At 53.5% G+C, this 14,685-nt stretch overlaps 3 protein-coding genes across 4 annotated transcripts; 1 reads left to right on the top strand and 2 right to left on the bottom strand.

Moving 5' to 3' along the window:
- Positions 1-364: 364 nt before the first annotated feature.
- On the top strand, positions 365-7,674 carry FOXO4 (forkhead box O4). The gene is made up of 3 exons (XM_037126713.2): positions 365-1,424; positions 4,831-5,947; positions 6,263-7,674. The coding sequence occupies exons 1-3, from the start codon at positions 798-800 to the stop codon at positions 6,268-6,270; spliced, it is 1,752 nt and encodes a 583-aa protein (XP_036982608.2). The 5' UTR covers positions 365-797; the 3' UTR covers positions 6,271-7,674.
- A 460-nt stretch (positions 7,675-8,134) lies between these two features.
- Positions 8,135-10,378, bottom strand: CUNHXorf65 (chromosome unknown CXorf65 homolog). The gene is made up of 6 exons (XM_053656653.1): positions 9,900-10,378; positions 9,691-9,777; positions 9,371-9,505; positions 8,975-9,043; positions 8,464-8,570; positions 8,135-8,248 (listed from the first exon to the last, which is right to left on the bottom strand). The coding sequence occupies exons 1-6, from the start codon at positions 9,922-9,924 to the stop codon at positions 8,135-8,137; spliced, it is 537 nt and encodes a 178-aa protein (XP_053512628.1). The 5' UTR covers positions 9,925-10,378.
- Positions 10,379-10,457: 79 nt separating this feature from the next.
- Positions 10,458-14,358, bottom strand: IL2RG (interleukin 2 receptor subunit gamma). 2 transcript variants are annotated; one of them, XM_037126719.2, is made up of 8 exons: positions 14,148-14,358; positions 13,787-13,940; positions 13,381-13,562; positions 13,036-13,175; positions 12,234-12,396; positions 11,647-11,761; positions 11,314-11,383; positions 10,458-10,975 (listed from the first exon to the last, which is right to left on the bottom strand). In XM_037126719.2, exons 1-8 carry the CDS (start codon positions 14,263-14,265, stop codon positions 10,811-10,813), a joined length of 1,107 nt encoding a protein of 368 aa, XP_036982614.2. In that variant the 5' UTR covers positions 14,266-14,358; the 3' UTR covers positions 10,458-10,810. The 2 variants fall into 2 exon arrangements, with proteins under 2 accessions (XP_036982614.2, XP_036982613.2); XM_037126718.2 differs by having other exon boundaries at positions 14,136-14,357.
- Between the last annotated feature and the right edge of the window lie 327 nt (positions 14,359-14,685).

Raw genomic sequence — 14,685 nt, 5'->3', positions numbered from 1 at the left:
CCTGCCACGCCGCTCTCATGCCGCCCTTATCGGGCTCCTGGCCCCGAAGCAGGGCGGGAAATGCAGTCCTCGAGACTAAGCAGGGTGGCACGACTGAAAAACTCGGTTTCCCAACTGACTCTCTAAGCGCGTGCGCAGATGGCTGTCTCGGCGAGTGGTAAACAGAGACGTCAGGCGGGGCTGCAGCTCGGAGCAAAACAAAAGGGAAACCCGGGGGGCGGGGGGGGGGGGGGTTGGTAGGGGAATTGGTTCTGGAATAAGAGAGGTTGGGGCAGAGGGGACGTGGACCCTCTTAGGAGTGGAAGGAACAGGAGAGACGGAGGAGGGGGTGTCAGGGGAGGGGCAAGTGACGCGGGGGAGCGGGGCGTGGGGGAGGGCAGTGACAAGGGTGGAGGAAATTTGGGAGGAGTGTCCGGGGGGCAGCAACTTAAAAAGGGGTGGGAACTGCAGCTACGAGACGTTCGCTGATGGGAGCGCAATGTATGAGGGGCTACGGTGCCTCAGGTTTAAAAGAGCAGGAAGCTGAGTGAGAGCTTGGAGAAGAAGTGTCTTCGCGGAGGTTACAGGTGGTGTCTCGGGGCTCCGAGACTGCAGGCTGTAGTCGCGAAGACAATCAGAGTTGTGTGCAAGGGAGAGACAGTTTGGGGGTTTAGGGTACGGGGCGAGGGGGAAGTTGGAGACTTTCTGAGGACTGGAAGGAATGTGTCTCCTGGCCCTGGGTGCTTCCCCCCTGGGGGGCGGCATCGTGAGGGACTTCGGCAGGCTCCTCTGAACGCCTGAGCGGTCCAGCTCCACGTATGGATCCTGGGAATGAGAATTCAGCCACAGAGGCTGCAGCGATCATAGACCTCGATCCCGACTTCGAACCCCAGAGCCGTCCCCGCTCCTGCACCTGGCCCCTTCCCCGACCAGAGATTGCTGCTCAGCCGTCTGAGTCCTCCGAGTCCTCCGAGTCGTCCCAGTCGTCCCAGTCGTCCCAGTCGTCCCAGTCGCCCGAGCTGCCCGAGCTGCCGGAGCTGCCCGAGCTGCCCGAGCCGTCGGAGCTGTCGGAGCCGTCCGAGCTGTCGGAGCCATCCAAGCTGTCGGAGCTGTCGGAACCAGCCAAGGTGGATCCAAACCCAGACCCAGGTCTGGGAGACAAGGTACACACGGAGGGGCACTCAGAGCCAATCCTGTTGCCCTCCCGGCTCCCAGAACCGGCAGGGGGCCCCCAGCCCGGGATCCTGGGGGCTGTTACAGGTCCTCGGAAGGGAGGCTCCCGCCGGAATGCCTGGGGAAATCAGTCATATGCAGAGCTCATCAGCCAGGCCATTGAAAGCGCCCCAGAGAAGCGGCTGACACTCGCCCAGATCTATGAGTGGATGGTCCGCACTGTGCCCTACTTCAAGGACAAGGGTGACAGCAACAGCTCAGCAGGATGGAAGGTAACTCTGACCCCCTTACCTCTGTCCCAATACCATTTGCCCCTGCCCCCCCACCTCCTTACTGCTATTCTGGGACCCCCTTTATACCCAGCCCACCCCAGAGGTCCACCTTCCATAGTCAGTTAGACAAACATGTACTTAGGACATAGTATATGGCACACTCAGTGCTTGATGCCGGAGGATCACGGATGAATAAGACACTGTCCTGGCCTTGGAGAAAATTGAATTCTCTGCTCTCTGCTCAACACTCCCAGCGCAAGTGTTGGCTTGGGCCACCCCAAACACTTATTCCCACAGAGAAGCCTTTATCCTATGCACTGCGGGAGCTGTGTGGGTTCTCCACATAAACCTAGCCTTCGCTCTACCTCTACCTCCCGCCCCGACACCTTTTCTCCCATTCCTGTGGGATTACTTGGATTCCCTGCTTGCCTCCCAATACCTCAGGGCAGAAGTTCTGTTCTAGAACTCCTCTACTCAAGAAGAGGGAGTGGAGTTCGCAAAAGGTAAAAAAAAAAAAAAAGAGTGATATTCATGGGTAAGTAGGTGACCTAACCCACTAAGGAGAAAAAAAGGGGTCGTGAGTCGATACCTGCCTCAGTTTACCTGATAATGCCAAGAAACTCTTCCTAGAAAGGTACTGTCCAAGTGTGGGGGGTGGGGGGAGTTGAGGACTATTAGTCATGAAGAAAAAAAAAAAGAGAGCACAAGGTCGGGCGTCCCTTTGCCTTTTCCACGGATCTCGTTAGATGCTCGGAAAACTTGTCTTGGCAAGTATGGGGCTCTAATCTCGAAATCAGGGAGCTTCAACCCCTATGCATACCTTGGATGCCCATAGGTGGTGAGGTCAGCATACAAGGAAGTGCAGAGGGTTTAAAGAGGACAGGGTCTTCTAGGTATAAGAGATCGAGGGGCCAGATCTGCAGTAGCCCTAGGGGTTGCATAGAGAGGAAAACGGGACAGCTGACTGAGACCCTTGGCACTATTTCTGGGTAGACTGCCACACCACAGTCGCGGCTCATAAAGCGCTCCCCTCCTAGGACCCAGCCTACACAGCTGTTTTGCTTTTCCCTTAGGTTCGGTTTTCCCGGGCAGAAGAAATAACCTTGAGTTGTTAGTTATGCTGTGGGAGTGTAGTCCCTCCTTTTACTTGACACTTACGCCAGGCTTTTTAGTTTACAAAGTGTTTTTTTTTTAACTTTTTCTTTGATTAGTCTTCACAGCAATTCGGAGATTCCACATTTTACATATTAGAGCGCTAAGGTTTACAAACGTGAGGAAATTCGCCTAATCTCCGTAGAATGAGGACTTGAACTCAGGTCTAACTATAAAGTATATGTGTTGCTGCTGCTAGTCCACGCTGCTGAATTCTCTTCATGGGAATTATGGCAAAGCCAGACCACACTGAGGCCTCCCCGCAGTCCCCACCCCCACCCTACTCCAAGGGGACCTCGTGCCTGAACTGCCTTAACTGGTTACCTGCCAAGGTTACTACCACCCCACCAGGGGGCGGCACCCACTTAGAACAAGAAAGCTTAGTTTAGGTGGCTTTGGGAACAGTGAACAGTCATCCCCCTTTGAATGGGTAAGAATTACAGGCTCCTAGGGAGCTCACCTCTCTAGGTAGGTGGATGTACTATGGACTAATTCCAAAATCTAAAGAAGAGGGGGATGAAGAATTGGGCCTCGTGGGGACTGAGTAGTAGGGAAAGAAATGGGTCTTCTCAGTCGACCACAGAGTTAGAGGATGAAAGTGGGGGGAAGTCCCGGTGCCAGAAGTCACCGTGGTCCTCAGTCACTAAGAGCCCAGGCTGGATGGACATGTGTGGTTCCCTGAAGGAGTGGTTGAAGAGTCCCAGGAAGACATGTTCTTTAGCCAGAAAGAACTACTTAAGCATCTTTCTCCAGGCAAAGGATCTCCTTACCTAGACTGCTGAGAAACCCTTGAAGTGATTTCTGACTGTCCGGAGCCTGAGCCTTCGAGTTGCTCCAAGCCCTTCTGGATTTTGCCTGTGTTTCTAAACACTAAAGAGCTCCATGTGAGAGGTCAAATGCCCCTAAGGTTGTGGAGATCTTATGCACAAATTCCCGAGGAGAAGTGGGTGAAAGGCAATAGGGAAGAGAAGGGAGTTGAGGAGTGGCGCACAAAGGAATGGCTTAACCAGCCTAGGGCAACCAGTAGAATGAAGCTGCTCTGCAGGCTCAGGAGTCTGCCAATCTCCATTCCATGGGCCTCTGGGCAGAAAAACAACTTATCTTTGGAAGAATGTCACCTGCGAGAGAGGAGAGAGAAAGAGAAAGAAAGGGGAGACAGAGGGAGAACATACAGCTTCTAATCCCCAAGGCACTCAAGAGCCAACAGAGACTCAAAGGGGGCTTGGCCATCACCTGCGGCCCACCCCAGCAAGCAGGCAAGAAATAATTGATTCTGTACCGGGAGCCTGAGTAGTACTGTGAGCTTGGTACTCCGAGGAAGGGCACTACTGGTGGGTGGGGCACTGCCTGACTACATGATAGGATCTGTGTCCTGGGCGCTTTCACTTGATGAGACTAATTCTATGAAACTGGGAAGAACACAAGAAACTTGGCTGCAGAAGTCAAGCAACCACTTTCTAAAAAAGAGGAGACTTAAGCTTGGGCTGGCAGAATCAGTAGAATTTAGAGAGGGGAGCTCCTTCCCAGGACAGGGAGGAAGGGAGGGAGGAACGTGCCTCGTGTATCTGAGGCACAGTGAGGAGCCTGGCCCGAATGTGGTTGAGGGTGTGTGCCCGCAAATTGGGAGAAATCAGGGGGAAAAAAAAAAAGGCTTCTTCAAATCCTCTGGAGAGCCAGGACCCAAATGCCTGTGGGGAGTGGAGCACCAGCTGCGCCGAGGTTCCAGCCCCTCAGCCTGTTCAGAGAACTGGCTCAGGACAGGGTGGGTCAGTCCTGGTCTGGTGTTGCGCCACTGTCCTGTAAACTCCACCCAAGCCAGCACTCAAGGAAAGGGGTGGAGCTGTGGAATGCTCTTTCCCATCAGAGCCTCCTAGTTCTTGCCGAACCAGGAGCGTGGCGTCCTGATACCCCCCCCCCAGCCCCAGACAGCCCCCCAGAGACTTGGGAGGAGTTTAATGCTATGAGCTTTTCCAGGGTAGGTGCCCTGCCCTCTTCAGTAGGTTGTTATTCAGGTTGTCTCTGGTGCCCCTTGCGCAGGCTTGAGTAGCTTGTCTTCTGGGTGGGAACTGTGTGTGTGGTCTCCTCCCCAACCTCCAGCCCTACCTTTGCCTGTTCTCCCGCTGTATTTGACTAGCTCTGCGTCTCCAGGAATGCTGCAGCCATGCCCCAGCATCCTTTTAGAGTGGACCGTGGCCCACTGACCCCCTGCTCTCTACCACTCATGCCCCCTTTGTGTTGCCTCTGCCCTCTCCAGAACTCGATCCGCCACAACCTATCCTTGCACAGCAAGTTCATCAAGGTCCACAACGAGGCTACTGGCAAGAGCTCTTGGTGGATGCTGAACCCCGACGGGGGCAAAAGTGGCAAGGCACCCCGCCGCCGGGCAGCCTCCATGGATAGCAGCAGCAAGCTGCTCCGGGGCCGCAGCAAGGCGCCCAAGAAGAAACCAGCTGTGCTGCCAGCTCCACCCGAAGGTGCCACTCCGAGGAGCCCGGTTGGCCACTTCACCAAGTGGTCAGGCAGCCCTTGCTCTCGAAACCGCGAGGAAGCCGATGTGTGGACCACCTTCCGTCCACGAAGCAATTCAAATGCTAGCAGTGTCAGCACCCGGCTCTCCCCGCTGAGACCAGAGTCCGAGGTGCTGGCGACGGCCGCCGCGGCTGCGGTGGTGGTGGAGGAAATGCCAGCCTCAGTCAGCAGCTTTGCAGGGGGTGTCCCTCCCCCGCTAAAGGAAGATCTGGAGCTGTTAGATGGGCTCAATCTAACATCTTCTCATTCCTTGCTCTCTCAGAGCAGTCTGTCTGGCCTCTCTTTGCAGCATCCTAGGGTTCCGGGCCCCTTGCACACCTACAGCCCCTCCCTCTTCAGCCCAGCAGAGGGGTCACTGTCAGCGGAAGGGTGCCTGTCAGCAGAAGGGTGCTTCTCAAGCTCCCAGTCCCTGGAGGCCCTGCTTACCTCTGACACACCACCCCTCCCTGCTGATGTTCTCATGACCCAGGTGGATCCTATTCTGTCCCAGGCTCCCACACTTCTGCTGTTGGGGGGTGTGCCTTCCTCCAGTAATGTAGCCACAGGAATCGGCCTGTGTCCCAAGCCCCCAGAGGCTCCAGGCCCCAGTGGTCTGGCTCCCCCGCTTCCAATGGTAGCACCACCTCCAGGCATGGCGGCGGCGGCGGCGGCGGCGGCAGCTCCCGTCCCCAAGAGCCCGGAGTCTCCTGTGCCTACACCCCCTACGGAAGCTACAAGCCAACCCAGAATGCCTCAGGATCTAGATCTTGACATGTATCTGGAGAACCTGGAGTGTGACATGGATAACATCATCAGTGACCTCATGGATGGGGACGGGGCACTGGACTTCAACTTCGAGCCAGGTACTGTACCCGCAATCACCATAGTATCTCACAGCTTAGGCCCACTCCTGGGTGCCCGGCTACTTCTACAGTCTGAGTGAGGGCGAGACTTGGAACAAGGGGGTAGGTGGAGCTCCTGGGGAACTGGAAGGAGGATGTCATGTGAGAGTGGCAGGGTTTCCACATAGGACCTCCAGGCCCCTCACCGGGTATATAGCACAGGAAAGGCAGGAGAGGGGCTGTCTCTGTTTTCCTGGGCATGGGCCTTGGTGGTGGGACGTGGTCATACCCCAGAGTGAATCTCTTAACCTTGTCCTCCATTTCTTCTTCCCACAGATCCCTGAGCCACGGCCGGAAGCTTTGTCCCCTGCCTCAGAGGTGGAGCCAGGGGTGCTCATATCCACTTTTTACCCCTGACCCTCACCCTGGGAATTTGGGATCCTACTTTAGAGCTAGGATGGGGCCTATTCACACAGGTGTCCAGGAAATTCTAAAGATAAAGCTGCCCCATATAGGAGCTATGGGGGGAGGGAAAGGGAGGGGGTTTATTCTCACTGTGCCAATTAGGGGGTAAGGCCCCCTCTCCGGAGCCATCCTGGGCTCCCCCATTCCCACCCCCTAGGATTCGTAGCAGGGGCGAGCAATGCTGTTGGAAATGTGAAGTCACCAGTGGCCTTACCTCTGCCTTTGGGAGCAGGATTTTTTTGTAGCATCTTCTCTGAGCTGGTCCAGGCTAGGTTGAGCCTGGGGTTTGTATGCAGTGGCCTCTTAGGCCAGTGGTGGGGGGTGGGGGTTGGGTAGTAGGGACCTGGAAGGGCCAAGGTCTGAGCACTGGAGTGGCTCACCAGGCTAGATGACCCTTGGAAGACTGCAGATCGCAGAAAGGCTTTTTATAAACTTTTAAGAACTATAAACACAAATATAGAGATTTTTAACAGTGGCAAGGTGCTAGTGATGGAGAGAGTGCTTTTTTTTTTTTTTCCTTTCTGAGGGCTTTGTCATAGAGGCACGTTGCAAACACTACAGATATCACTGGGGGAAACCTGGGGAATGAGCAAGGGGAGGCAGTCCCACGTGGCCCAGCTCTAGAACAGGGTCCATGCAGAACTAGCTCAGAGTTTCCCTAATGAAGAAGCTAAGCCAGACTCCCGCCTTCGGCCACCTTGTGCCTAGGAGTGTGTGGTAACAGGACGCAGCCACACTCTCCCTTGACCCGCTGTGGGTTAGTGCGGCAGTGGGGGAGCGCATTGAAGGCCTGGAATTAGTTTGTGGCCTGGGAAGGGGTGGGAGGGGGAAGAGAAGGAGGGAAGGATTTAGGGTGGTAAAGTTAGGCACAGAGACCTCCCTGTTCAAGGCCCCTGACAGCTGTCCCTGCCCTTCTTCCCCCTTGCCTGACTACAGGGGTTATGTGGAAGTGTGTGTGGTGGCGGGCAGGGGGAGGGGCGGGACAGAGAAGGGGGAGCTGGTGAGCTTGGCTGAGGGTCTGGGAAATGAGCCGGGATGGAGGGGAATGTGGATCAGGTTTACTAGCACCTGCCAGGGAGGCCATCTGGGGCTCCTCCACCACAGCCCCCAAAGCAGCCCCTCCCCCAGTCCCCTTTGCATTGTCCCCTCCCCCACCCCTGCTGTGGGTTCCCATCATTTCCTGTGTCAGTGCCTGGCCTACCCAGATTGTATCATGTGCTAGATTTGAGTGGGGTAGTGTGTCAAATCAATAAATGAATAAATTCAATAAATGCCTATAACCAGCTCTGGTTTCTGCTGCCTTGCTGCCCGCGGACGAGGGAGAGGGAGGGGGAAAGGCAAAGTTTTGGCGGGAGGGACTGCCCAGAGGCTGAGAAGTGGGGGTGGGGGAATTTCAGCAGGGGCAGAAGGTGGGGGTGGGAGGAGGGAAGTGGCCCGTCAGCCACCTCACCCAAGCAGGGGTGGGCAGGCTTTGATAGGCCTCCTTTGGTAGTCTGGCTAGAAAAGACCCCACCCCCCTACTCTGTCCCTCTGTCCCTCAAAGGCTCATTGTACTAAGCTTCCCATTCTCTCCTCACCCCCACCCACGTGCACGCCCCAGCCCTCTCCCACTACTCCTATCCACCCTCGGAGCCTCCAGGGTGCCCCAAACATACTCAGGCCTCCCTGCAACTCCTGGGAGAAGGGCTCTCTTGAAAAAGGAACCTCACATTAAATTCCAGTCATTTCATAGTATTGCTGCTCTCACTTGGTCACTTTATTTGGTTTTCGTTTCGGCTTTGGAGTGGGAGTTTTAAAGCTTACCCTGAGCTTCTGGCCTGCGCCCTTGCGAGTGGACTTGGTTCCACCTTTTTTGGCCTAGAAAAGGAAAGGGTCAGTCAGATAAAGAGGTTCGTGCAAGGAAGCTTTCTACAAACTAGGGCCAAGGGCAGGACAACAGAGGTGAAAGGCAGGTCTTGGGCATGGGTGTTACATTTGGAAAGGAAATGTATCCCAGAGGACCATGGTGGAGGAGCCTGGTTGGCTGGTGGGAAAAGGGGGTGCGGGGGCAGACCAGATTTGGGGAGTCTTACTGCCAAGCTCCTAGCGGATTCGGCTTTAGCTAGTCTCCTGGCTTGTTTGATTGCAAGCATTTTCAGTCGGCTTCTCTCCATTAAGGCACATTGTAAGCGCAAGGCCTCTGGAAACCAGGGAAAGGCACCCCACCTCTGAGGACTAGCGACCTTACCTACCCGTCACATCCCTCCCATTGTTGAAATTATCACTTGGAGCAACCTGGCCTGAAGTTAGTCTGAAGGGTTATCTAAAGGTGCTTAAGCTTTAACAGAAGGGAAAGATGGAAACAATGGGGTGGTGATAGGGAGATATACTGAGATGACTGAGAAATGGGGGGAGCAGTAAATGACACACAATGCACCTGGTTTGAGCTAAGCGTCCCTCCTAAAGTGGACCTAGACCCTATTTCCCTTTTCCTAGGATCCTGTGATCCCCTTTGCTGTATGACAGCACTCCCACCCTATATTCTCCATCACCAGCTATATGGGGAACTCTCTGTGTTCCTCCTTTTTCCTCCATGCTCCTTACCGACTACTGCTTGTTCTGGATTCTTCAGGAGAGGTACAAAGGCTAGGAAGGCATTGGCATGTTGGGTTCCTGTGAATACAGCAGTATGCTATCCCCGGCTCATTACCCAGTCTCCACCCTTACAAAGCCCAACATTTCAGGACCCTACCACTCAACACTAACTTGAGCTGCTTTACCTCATTCCCTCCCCTCAGATCCATCCCTAGGACCAAGGGGGGGGGGTGGGTGTGGTATGTGTGAACCTGACCTATTGTTACAGGCACTGCCCCTTCTTAGGCCGACTTGACATGGTCAGTTAGACCTGGTTGAGAGTGTCCTATTTTAAGGACAAAGTCCACATACAATCCATCCTGAGGACCTTGCTCTATCTCTGGGGAATTGCTCCCAAGCCTCTACCTGGTTTCCCACGTATCACCCTACAGACATAGTAGGTGTTTCGAGATGTAAGGTATTTGTTGGCATAGTCTCCAGGCTTCTTCATCAGGAAAAACAACTTCATTGTTCCTGCTGTATCACACAAATCGATGGAGCCTGGAGGGAGGCCACAGGGGTAATTGGGGCTGCTGAGGAAGGAGAGTGGGGGTAAAGGGGGCCAGGTATCCTTTCCATAAGGGGATTCAAGGAGCTCTCTTCTTGCCGGCAGGAGGCCTTGGGGGCCAGAGATGACCCTCCTGCTTCTGTCCCTTGGCCATTAGACCCCTCCCCAAACTCCTCACCTCTTTTAGACAACCCCAGTTTTCTGCGGACGTAATACAGCAGGTGGTAGACAGCACAATTGGTATTGGCAATTAAAGTCTGATCATCTGAGAAGAGATGAAATGGGGCATATGACCCTTCCCTGGTTGTACTGTTCCTGCGATCGCCACTACCCTCCAACTTTCCCAGCCCTACACATGGACTCCAGTTCCTCCATGATGACCCTCACCTCCATATGTGATGTAGATGAACATGCTGTCAAGATCTTACTTTTCAGAAAGGGCCTGATGAGTCATGAGGAAGGAGGGTGTTCTGGAGACCTTGGGAAATCCATGGGGTTGGGGGATTGGAGAGGCAGGTGGATCACATGCTAAAGGAAGTGCAGGCCAGGGAAGACGGGAGAGAGCTCTGGGCAGTTAGCTCTGGGCAGTTGTAGATAACCAGCATCGCTAGGGGGTGGGGCCTGAGGTTGCAGTGGAGGGATTATGAGGTCAGAAGTGGCCTGTGGGGTAGAACTCGGAATAAGGATCAGGAAAAGAACCTGGGTGGGGTCTGTAGAAGATTCATTGGGAAATAGGGGCAACATGTAAATCTAACTCTAAAATGGGCCCCAGAAGGATGCCTCGGAGAAAAGTGAAGTTTCTGGAACTGCACTTTTTCTAGTGAATTTGTGGTACTACTGCTTTCACAGCAAGAGTCTAGTATTCCTTTTCCCTACCCTCAGCACCATGCCCCCCATTCTTACTGTACTTCAAGTTTCCCCTGCACCAACAACAGACATTCTTGATTATTGTCAACAGAAACTTTATTTCTCATTGATTTGGGAACAACTAAAGGGTAAATGGAAAGATGAAGGAAGTGGGAAGGGAGGAAGGGAGGGAGGGAGGATTCCGGGAAGAGGAAAGGCTGGTGGATTGAGGGAGATGAGAAACACGTACAGGCCGAAGGGGCAATTCTTACGGAGGAGAATATTGAATGAGGGGGCAGTTATAGGGGGTACAAAATTCAAAGTCAGCCACGGTGGGGCTAGAGGAGAATTGGGTCCAGGCTGGTTGAATAAGGAGAAGTTAGTACAATGCAGGGCTCCACGACCCTGGAGTTCTGCCACGGTATCAGGGCTCAGGTTTCAGGTCTCAAGGTTTAACATGGGGGAGCCCAGTAGGGGCTATGCTGGCTGCAGGGGGAGCCCCCAGGGCCCTCCCCGGGAGCCCCTCCTTTGGGGGGAATCTCACTGACGTGGCAGAGCCGTTCGCTGTAGTCTGGCTGCAGGCTCTCCGCCAGCCCCTTAGACACACCACTCCAGGCCTAAAGACAGATAGGTCCAGGTCAGGGGTCAAGAAGGAGTAGGAAAAAAAAGGCCCAGGCTCTGTGCCAAGAGAGCGTTCACTCCCTCTTCACCACTGCGATTATGGGACACACAGACCTCTGGGCTACCGACACCACTATGTCCATCTGCCTCAATCAATCTATAATCTGCTCTTCCGCAGGTCTCTCTCCATCTCCCCCACCCCACAACTGGTCGGCCACTTACTGACAGTTAGTGTGTGGGGGGCCTCCTCCCCTTTGCCCACCCCCTACACTCTGTCTTCCTGCAGGAAGTCGGCCGTTGACAGACTGCAGTCCCCCTACGACCATGTTCTCACCAAAAAGTTGCCGTGGTATTCCGTAACCAGATCCTCTAGGCTTTTGAGGTGGGGAATTCGGGGCATCACCCTGGGGAAGGGGCAGAAAAAAGGGGGCAAGAGCACGTTGGCGTCACTCTTTTATTATACTTTCTTCCCAGTTCTCCCATGTGCAATAAAGAGATTCCATGTTCTCTGTGCCTATAGCTTCCTTCCATCCCTACATCCATTTGGGTGACCCCCCCTCATTCCTTACCGCCCTGCCCTCTTCTTCGAGAAACACCGTCATCATGAATCTCTTCTACTATTCCCAGCCACCCCTGCCTCTTTTTTCTGGGATTCCCGAAGTCTCACCTTTCCAGCCAGCAGTACACGCAGATGAGGATAATACCGATGAGGCTAATAATAATCAGTCCCATGGAGCCGAGGGGGATTATTACGGCTTCCACTTGAAACCACGGCGGGGGCTCTATGAAGAAGAGGAAAGGAAAAGAGCCCTAATGCTCTGCACACCCCTACGACATGCCAACAGTGGTAGAGCCCCAACTAGGTGCCTGATATTATGCTAAACACTTTTCTGTATACTTTATCCTCACAACTCCTGAGAAGGGGACCAATTAGTATCTCCATTTTACAGATGAGGAAGGACAATCAAGAAGGTTAGTGAAGTGCCCAAGATCGAAGAGGCAGTAAATGGCAGAGGCAGGTTTATGCCGGATATTTGGCTGGTCCAAAACCATCTGCACTATGTTGCTGCCTTCCCTGGAATGCTGTAGGGGTGGCTAATACATTCTATCTCCCTTTTGAGCACTCCTTGGCCTTCTTCCCAACCCATCCCCCTACTCTAACAACACAGCGACCCAACCCTACACAGAAAAACGCTGCTTCCTGGGGTTTGGGGTGGAACAGCGAGGGGCCTCACAGGTTGCAGTCCATTTTACCTTTTGAAGTATGGCCACCCCACTGGATCGATTGGCTCCATTCACTCCAACGCTGAGCGCTTCCACAGAGTGGGTTATAGCGGCTCCGAACACGAAACGTGTAGAGTTTCTGCGCGTCCACACTAGGCAGAAAGAAGCTTTGTCTGTGGTCCACAGATTGTTCCTTGGGGAGAGAAAGCATGAGGGAAAGATGGGTGTCTATAAAAGAAGGAAGAATTAAAAGGCTGCCCCTCCCCCAACATCATCTTCTGGCTCTTCCCAGTCCCTCCCTCCTCTCTTGACTACTCAAGCTACAGGGCTCCCTCCCTCCATTAACTAGAATCTAATGCCCCTCTCCAGGTCTCCCCCTACCCTCCACTCCAATTTTTTAAAAAATCATTTCATTTATTTACTTTTAAACGGGGAGGGGGGGAGAAAGAGAGGGAGAGAAACATCAATTTGTGGTTGCCTCTTGCACGCCCCCTACTAGGAACCTGACCTGCAACCCAGGCATGCGCAGAATCAAACCCGCGAGCCTTTGGTTCACAGGCCGGCAGTCAATCCACTGAGCCACACCAGCCAGTGTCTCCAGATCCCCTTAAAGGCTTCCTTTGGTTTACCTGTCTCCGGTGTTGGGAAGACTATGGGTAGGGAAACCCTAATGAAAACTCACTGGGTGCTAAGGAAAGAATTGGAGAAAGGCAGAGGTATTGGAAGGCAGAGAAATAGGAGCTTGGAATCAAGCTCTTCTGTTTGGCTGATGGAATCCTTTATCCCCACCTGCTTGGTTTTAGCTGATATGTTCCTATCCCCAATCACTTACAGTCCAGCTGTGGTCCCGGTCACTCCGGTACTGCACCATGTGCTCCAAACAGTGGTCCAAGTATCTGTTGCTCCAGTTCAGCTGCAGCTGCGATTCACTCAGCTTTTGAACAGTTAGGTTCTCCGGAGCCCAGGGAATCACTGGAGATATGTGTGTGTGAGTGGTCATTCCCCTGACCTAGATAAGTCAGGATCCTCAAGGTAGTGCTCCTGATCCCTCCTCCCTTCCTCATCTCAAACCCTCACCTCCTCCTTTCTGGCCATGTACCCTAATGGTGAAAGGACACAGCTCTGTACACTTCAATGCCCCACAATCCCTGGACTCTTGAGCCCCCTGTCAAGTTACCCAGATCCTGCAGTTTTAGCGTCTGTATGGTCTGCCTCCTAGGTTTCCGTGGGTCCTGGAGCTGGACAACAAATGTTTCGTAGAGATGGATCTCCTTTTTTTGTAACCAACAGCCAGAAGTGATCTCTGAAGAGAATAGATAGTGGCCACACTCTTGGGCTTTGTCTTTAAAGTTCTTGTACCTAGAGAAGGGTTAGAAAGAAGAAGAATGCTGGGATAAACTTGGGTGCTACAGACATCCACAGCCCGGCCTCATCTCCTCTGAACTAACTTAGGACTTACCCCATGAGAAAATACCGGAGTGCCTGGAATTCTGGCTACCCTCTTTCTTGGGTCCCATGCAGTCTCTCACATCCAGCCCACCTCCTCTTCCACCCCTGTACTATCCCCTCTTCCTTTCTCATACCAGTAGCGCAGTGTCAGGTTGGTGGGCTGGGGCTCAGAGCTGCTGTTCCAAGTGCAATTCATATACTCGACATTGAATACAAAACACTGAACCTCTGGAAGGGGAAGGGTGGACAAATCGAAGATTCCGGGGAGTGTGGAGGTCAGGGAGAAATCTAGGTTGGGGAGAAAATGAAGTGGGGGAGGGGGAGAGAAGAAATGATGGTCAGAAGAAGGAGCAGCATGAGGCGGGGAGCCCTTCCCCCCCTTCCCCCCAGTACTCTTAAATTCTACCTACACGCAGTGGCAGGTTCCAGATTTTTGTATGGCCCCTTCCCACAACCACCCTTATCACCAAGCCCTTCCAGTACCAGGTTTCCCACCAGCTGTGATGCTTTCATTCCCATTAGTCGGTGTGAGGAACTCTGTGGTGTGCCCCACACCCAGCAGAGGCAGCTGCAGGAACAAGAGGAATCTGAGTGGCAGTGGTCGCTTCAACATGGCGCTCTTGCTCTTTAGTTCCCTGCGTATACTGTGTCAGGAACCTGGGCCCCTCACCCACTACCCCTCCTCACCCAGACATTTCCTTCTGTCATAGCTTCCGGTGGAAAGAACCTTAGAAAACCGGGGCTTTATAGAGGGTGTGGCAAAAGTGTGCTGTGACACAGGCTAAGTCTTCTGGGAGATTAAGTGGTTGATCTAATCTGTAGGTGTAACACCGCCCAGCCGGGAAGTGGTGTTAAGGAGGCTGAGTATAGAACACTGTCTCAGACTCAAGAATCCTTAGATCACCTAGATCCTGGGAAGGATCTTATCGCCACCACCATTCCCAACCACCTTCTCATCAAAATCATTTCATCCTATATAGTGGAGGGTCTAACTTCTTTCCCATCCTATGCTACACTCCTTCCTTGGCTTAGC

The sequence above is a fragment of the Artibeus jamaicensis genome, unplaced genomic scaffold, assembly GCF_021234435.1.
Source record: "Artibeus jamaicensis isolate MK-2021 breed Jamaican fruit bat unplaced genomic scaffold, CSHL_Jam_final scaffold_2375, whole genome shotgun sequence".
NCBI lineage: Eukaryota > Metazoa > Chordata > Mammalia > Chiroptera > Phyllostomidae > Artibeus > Artibeus jamaicensis.
This window is presented reverse-complemented; position numbering and strand designations above follow the sequence as displayed.